This window comes from Papaver somniferum, chromosome 9, assembly GCF_003573695.1.
Source record: "Papaver somniferum cultivar HN1 chromosome 9, ASM357369v1, whole genome shotgun sequence".
Classification (NCBI taxonomy): domain Eukaryota; kingdom Viridiplantae; phylum Streptophyta; class Magnoliopsida; order Ranunculales; family Papaveraceae; genus Papaver; species Papaver somniferum.
Window position 1 is genome coordinate 18553467 of NC_039366.1, and position 6420 is coordinate 18559886.

General features: G+C 37.6%; 1 protein-coding gene across 1 annotated transcript; it reads left to right on the plus strand.

The window, feature by feature from the left end:
• Positions 1-5176: 5176 nt before the first annotated feature.
• LOC113311508 (subtilisin-like protease SBT5.3) lies at positions 5177-5737 on the plus strand. The gene has a single exon (XM_026560340.1). The coding sequence runs from the start codon at positions 5177-5179 to the stop codon at positions 5735-5737; it is 561 nt and encodes a 186-aa protein (XP_026416125.1).
• Positions 5738-6420: the final 683 nt, after the last annotated feature.

Sequence of the window (6420 nt, forward strand, 5' to 3'; positions counted from 1 at the left end):
TGATATGTTGTCTTTCTTTTGTTCATGAAATGTCTCTTGTGTAAATTTCATTATGAACCCGTTCTTGTACCTTTGCCAATTTTATTGACAAAAAGGGGAAGAAATATTGTAGGTCACACTACAAATACATATGGTTTTCGGATCATTGTGTAAGGGGGAGTGGTTTCCATGATCGAAATGGAGTATTGACTAAGGGGGAGTATACATATCACCATGGTATTATTGTTAAAGTCGTGATGCAATTGGACTTTGGTGTTCATAATAATACTATGACACTGTATAATAATAATCGAGAATCTCGATTTCTCTCATTGTTATATCTATGGATCTTCAACAACGGTGATACTAAACTTACAACCTTTGGTATCATTGGAGGACTTGGAAGGACGACGATTTCAAGGAACGTTGAAGATTGGACTATGGAATAGGATCCACTAAAGTTTATCTTTTTTGTATTCCATATGTATTAATAGTTTTTTACTAAAATTGACAAAGGGGGAGATTGTTAGAGCATAGATCGGTCAACCTCGCATGCGTTGCTATATCAAGCATGTTTGTCAATGTTAGTGATCAAAACTATAAAGTATTGATTTCTATCCTATTAGCTAAGTCTCAGACTAGGATAGGAAAAGTGTAGTTGAGATCAAGGACTTCATGGTGATTCAACGACAACGACGAAGATATACACCAAGGAACCGTGGAACTTCATAAACAAAAAGGTATGTGGGGACTTGAAATTATATATCACTCGAAAGTCTATTTATTTTTCTCCTACTTCTTATGGGACAAAAGTCGTATGCTATATAGACTAGATCATATACACTTGATATTTCGAGCTGAGTATTCATTGCTTATCTTTTACTCGAAATCATGTGTTGGTAAAGCGTTTCGCTTTGATCAGGTTTATCTTCACCTAGTGACGGAAGTCATGAAAGTTTCAATCACTTTGGAAATTGCTCTGACGAGAAAGGTATGTTGTTCTTCACGACTGAATATCGCCCTCTGAGAATGTTTCAATAATTGAAATGAGAGTTTATATTATTGTAGGATCAGAATCTCGCAACAATAATATTTCAGCGAAATTGTCAACAAAACAACACAACAACGTCGTCGAATAATTTCAGAAACTATATAATAAACGCCGTCAGCTGAAATCATGAGAAAGATGTGATGATCCTGTGAAAATAAGAGAGTTTGCGAGATTAACATTTGTAAGGTTGCGAGAATGTTGCAAGTCATATCCGAAAATAAAGGACAGATTAAGAAGAAGATGAAGGAATAATTCATGGGGATGAGGAAATTGGAGCATTAGAAACGTTGAGACGAAGAATACATGAAGAAAGAAGAGCTGAGGCAGAAGAACGTGCAAATCTAACAAGGCAAAATCACAATTTGAGGATGGAAAATATGAGACTATAGAGTAGAAGATCGAGAAGTATTACAAAATCATATTCAAGATCGACTAGAAGAGAGACGAGGAGAAACTCACCCACAATTAATGCTGGAAACAACATTCAAGAAGAAATATCAAATCCTAATGAAGAATATCGCGAAAATAGAGAAAGAGCTGATGATCGTTATGATCCACAAAATGAAACTTTTGATAATAGGCAAAATGGTAGAAATCAAGAGAATGGACAACGTCAGGGACGAAATGATCAAGATGGCGAAGGAAATCGAGAGGAAGGAAGGAGAATTTTACATGAAAGAGAAACTCAAAGAAATCAATAGACGATTGAAGAATAAATTGGGAGACATTATGCTAAACAAGCACGTTTAGATTGCGAACGTGAAATATTGAGAGCGGAAATGGAAGAACAAAAGCTTCAAGAGACAATTATCCAGAACAATCACGACAATCGATAAAGAAGGCGTACACAAAACCGGAATAATGGTAATATCAATGAAGAATATGATAGAATACAGAAGATGGCTGAAAGACAACGAATGGAGTTAATAAGAAATGAAAAAAATCATGAAGGGGAAAATGAGAGACATAATCATATGCGAGTTCAAGATAGAGATGAAGAAGAGACTCGCAGAAGAAGACGAGGTGAGTATAATGAAGACGAAATGCAAAATTTCACGACAGAAGAAAGACATGAACACAGAAGAAGAGAGGCGAAATTAAAAAGACCAATGGATCAAAATTCAGGTGTAAATAAACAAATATTGAAAGAGTTAGAAGAAATGAGAGGAATGCTCAATAATCGAGGAGAAGTAGGCAGAAGACAATTGGATGAAGCTATAGAAGAAGCTGCGAAAACTCCATTTACAAGGGAAGTAAAATTAGGATGAATACCACCGAAATGAAGTTTGCCCGCATTAACCAGCATTTTTGATGGAACAACTTGTGCAATTCAACACATTAAAGCCTACGTGAGGTGCATGTTGCAATGGGAAAATCATGATGCTGTATTATGCAAGTATTTCGCATCCAGCTTAACAGGGGAGGAGTTAAAATGGTTCGAAGGTCTACCAAAGAATACAATAACATCCTTCAATCATTTGCAGACTACATTCCTGGGGGCATATATAAGTAATAATTCTTCGCGACCTGGTATTGAAGACGTGTTTGGATTAAAACAAAGGATTGGTGAAAGTTTGAAGCACCTAAATAAAAGATGGAGGACTATGTGTAGCAAAATGGCTGGCCGTGTAGATGAGAGATATCTTATATAATCATTTATCAATGTTATGTTTGCAACCAACCTATTGTATGTCCAAATTTTCAGAGTCAAGAATACGATCACAATGACTGAATTGCGAGAACTTCAAGAAGAATATATTGCTATGGAGGAAAGGAAAAATGAAATGGAATCATACCCAGTTACGAACACCAGTTCACAAACAGCGAATGCAAGCTTATTACCCAAGCTAATAAACACAGTAGCGAATACTTCGCAAGTACAATAAGAGAAGGTGACAGGTAACAACCAACAGAAACTGGTGGCTATGGGAAGCCGAGATCAAGAGGAGTATGAAGGATAAAGAAATTTCTAGAATCGTGATGGAAATAACAAAATTCAAAGACTCGATCAACCATAAGAAACTTATGGAGGTCAAAGACAAAACTATAATAGGGGACAAGGAGGTCACAAGGTAGTATGGGAAGAAATCAAGATTCCACCTCTAAATGCAAGTGTGGAAAAAATGTGGGAAGCTATAATTTTAATGGAGAATATACCAACACCATGGAACATGGGAACGGAACCACCTCCAAACCACAGAAGTCATGAGTTTTGTTTTTATCATCATTTTCATGGACATACAACAAATGATTGCAGAAATGTAAAAAGAATTATTCTGAAAATAATAGATCAAGGAAAACTAAACCACTTTTTGGTAGGACACCCACAATCTCAACCATTGCCACCACCACCAGAGCATCACAAAGTAAACACGATGAAAAAGAAGGAAACATTCTTCATAGAAGTTGGTGCAAAAGCAAAGAGTTTATTCTGTCACTCTATCGTACATTCGTACAAGACAATTGAAGATTTTCATGACAATGTTTTAAGTAGAGTGTTCGCAAGAGATAATGATGGTAGAGAAGTTATGAATATTGCGAAAATCTCGCCACTAGAGGAATGGAAAAAACAGATCATTTCTTTTACCGCGGAAGAAATCCCCGAAGGTGAAGAGGTACATGATAATCCATTGGTAGTAAAATTAGAAATTAATCCAAAACCGAAAGAAGATGAGGATGATGAAGCTGAAGATTCATGGGCAATTAATAGAATTCTAATCGATACTGGAAGCTCTGTGAACATCTTATTTTATCATACTTATAAAACTATGGGAGGAAGAGATGATGATCTTATACCATCAACATATAAGATATATGGTTTTAACGGTACTGCTAACAAGCCTAAAGGGGAGGTTACTATGCGAATTCCATTGAAGGGAATATCTTCTGAAATCTTATTCTGTGTCGTTGATGTAGAATCACCCTACAATGCATTAATTGGTCGACCTTGGCTACATGGGATTCTAGGTGTAGCTTCAACTTTCCACCAGTGCATCAAATTCCCCCACCCTAGCGGTGTATGAATCATAAAGGGAGATTGGGTTGAAGGAAAGAGGTGTTACGAAACTGAGATAGAATCTTGCGAAGGAAGAGCAAACAAGAAGGAAAACTGGCGACACAAAATCAAAGAGACACAAAGAAGTGAGATGTTGATGGTGGATGCAATCGAAAGAAAAGAAGAAGAGATGTTGCGAAACTAATGCTATCTTAGAGTAAAAATGATGAACATACCACTACCAAGGAAACAATAGCAGAAAATAATAAAGAAGCAGAGGATGGCAAAGGTAATAAAAACAAGAAACGTATGAATGATTAATTTGTTCCGGCACTCTCGCAATAAGTAAAATTCTCAAAATGCATTTTATTGAGTGAAAAAATTGAGATTGCGAAATGCAAATACAATATGATGATGTGCGAATTTTCGCAGAGATAATAAATTTTACAGAAGACAATCAGAGAAAAATGACAAAAGAGAAAGGGGCGAACCTTTATGGCGTACACCCTAGTTCGCGAATACAATTTCGCAAGAGGCAAATGTAAGACCTAAAGTACGTTATATAAGGGGGTACCTGTTGCATGGCTCAGGGAAATGCTACACCGCCACCGGAACCTGAGTCATGGATATTTGGGGTCAATAAAGCCCATCCGGGAGAGGCACCTTGGATTCTCAGCTTAAACATATGACTTAGGTTGGGAGACTAAGGTAATAACGACTCTCCTAAGGAGTGTAGATCTGATCAAGGCGCCGAGGTACACGGTTGAGTCAAGAGTGCCAGGGGCGTTTGAAGCGTACCTTTCCATTCTTGACAAGTCTTGGCTTATACTGCACTCGGCCTGAAGAAAACCCCACTTAGGGTGCAGTCTCGTAACCATAAGACCTATAGGTAAAAGGGATAAGAGGCTGCGAAAACAACTGGTTTTTGTTAAGACTGGATGGGAGGAGCTAACCTTATATGGTATAAGTACGCCTCCTTGAAGGGGCAACCAAGGGGGGATAAGGGCGACAACCTCCATTAGGGAGCTGATAAGTATCTTAAGACACAAATGTCATGAGGCTTTTTATTCGCAAGGGTATTAAGGCTTGTCATATTTGTGCAACAATCCTGAAGAGGCAATAACATAAAAGAAAAAGATAAGACGAGATCAATGGGTTTTCGCATGAAAGTGCGAGGACGTCCTGTGATTTCGTCGACTTCTTATGTGGATTTTCCAGCAACGCCATGGAACTATGGATCCGGGCATGTAAATCCCACAGCAGCACTAGGTCCTGGATTGGTATATGAATTTGACTCCAATGACATGGTCGACTTCTTATGTGCTACTGCTGGCGCCAACCCAACCAAAATTGAAATGCTTACTGGAACTGAAATCACTTGTTCAGACCCTGTAATTGCGGTTTACAATTTAAACTATCCTTCAATTGGCGTAGCCCATATGAAAGGAGAAGTATCAGCTATAAGAACAGTGACATATGTTGGCCGTGGCACAGCAACTTTTAAAGCTTTTACTCGGGACGCGCCTGGTGTTAAAGTCTCAGTGAAACCAAATGTGCTAAGGTTCAAAAAACCTGGCGAAAGACAGTCATTCCGGGTTCATTTCATGCCTTCCAAAACTACGAACAATACTTATATTATCGGGTCCTTAAGTTGGATAAGTGGCTTATACCAAGTTAGAAGTCCCATTGCAGTGAATGTAGATTCAATGTAGTCAAGGAAGTACGTACATAAGTAAACTTACAATAAGAAGTTTCATTTCAATAGCAATGTAATTTAAACGCAGTTTAGTTCGCTTGCATTGGCTAACCCCTGCAATATGGGATTGATTTGTAATACGATTATAAACTTTCATTAATAATACATGGACGCGTGTGAGTATATCTAATAGGTATTTGCTAGACATACAAAATGAATGAGCATAGCTAATATATTGTTTGCAGGACACCAGCGATTTGAATCGCAAATATCAAGTATAGTGGGAATTTAATGTGCACACTATATCTTAATCTATTTGAGGTATTGTATGCTTTCCCTCCTTTGGACATAGGTTGTAGTAACTTGGTTCAAAATACCATTGCATTTACAAATACCTTCGAACATATATATAATACCTTATTCCGGGGATTTAACTTTTCTAGCGTAATCTGCAGTCTGGATAAAATGTAGTCATCTAAATAAAATATTCATCACAAATATATAACTAAATAACTCAATATTGGCCAGGGTCTCTATAAGTTGACCACATTTGCAACTCCACCAATCAGCGTATCAAGAAAGGCCCTCTTAGTGGAATAGGTCAGGACCTTAAAATCTGACAAACACTCGGAAAATCACTCCAACGCTGAAAAAAGAAAAGAAACCAGAAACAGTCTAAACAGCATGCCGGAAGACTTG

Excerpts from the sequence above, each read along its gene's own strand:
- LOC113311508 (XM_026560340.1), top strand. The coding sequence starts at position 5,177 with ATGGGTTTTCGCATGAAAGTGCGAGGACGTCCTGTGATTTCGTCGACT.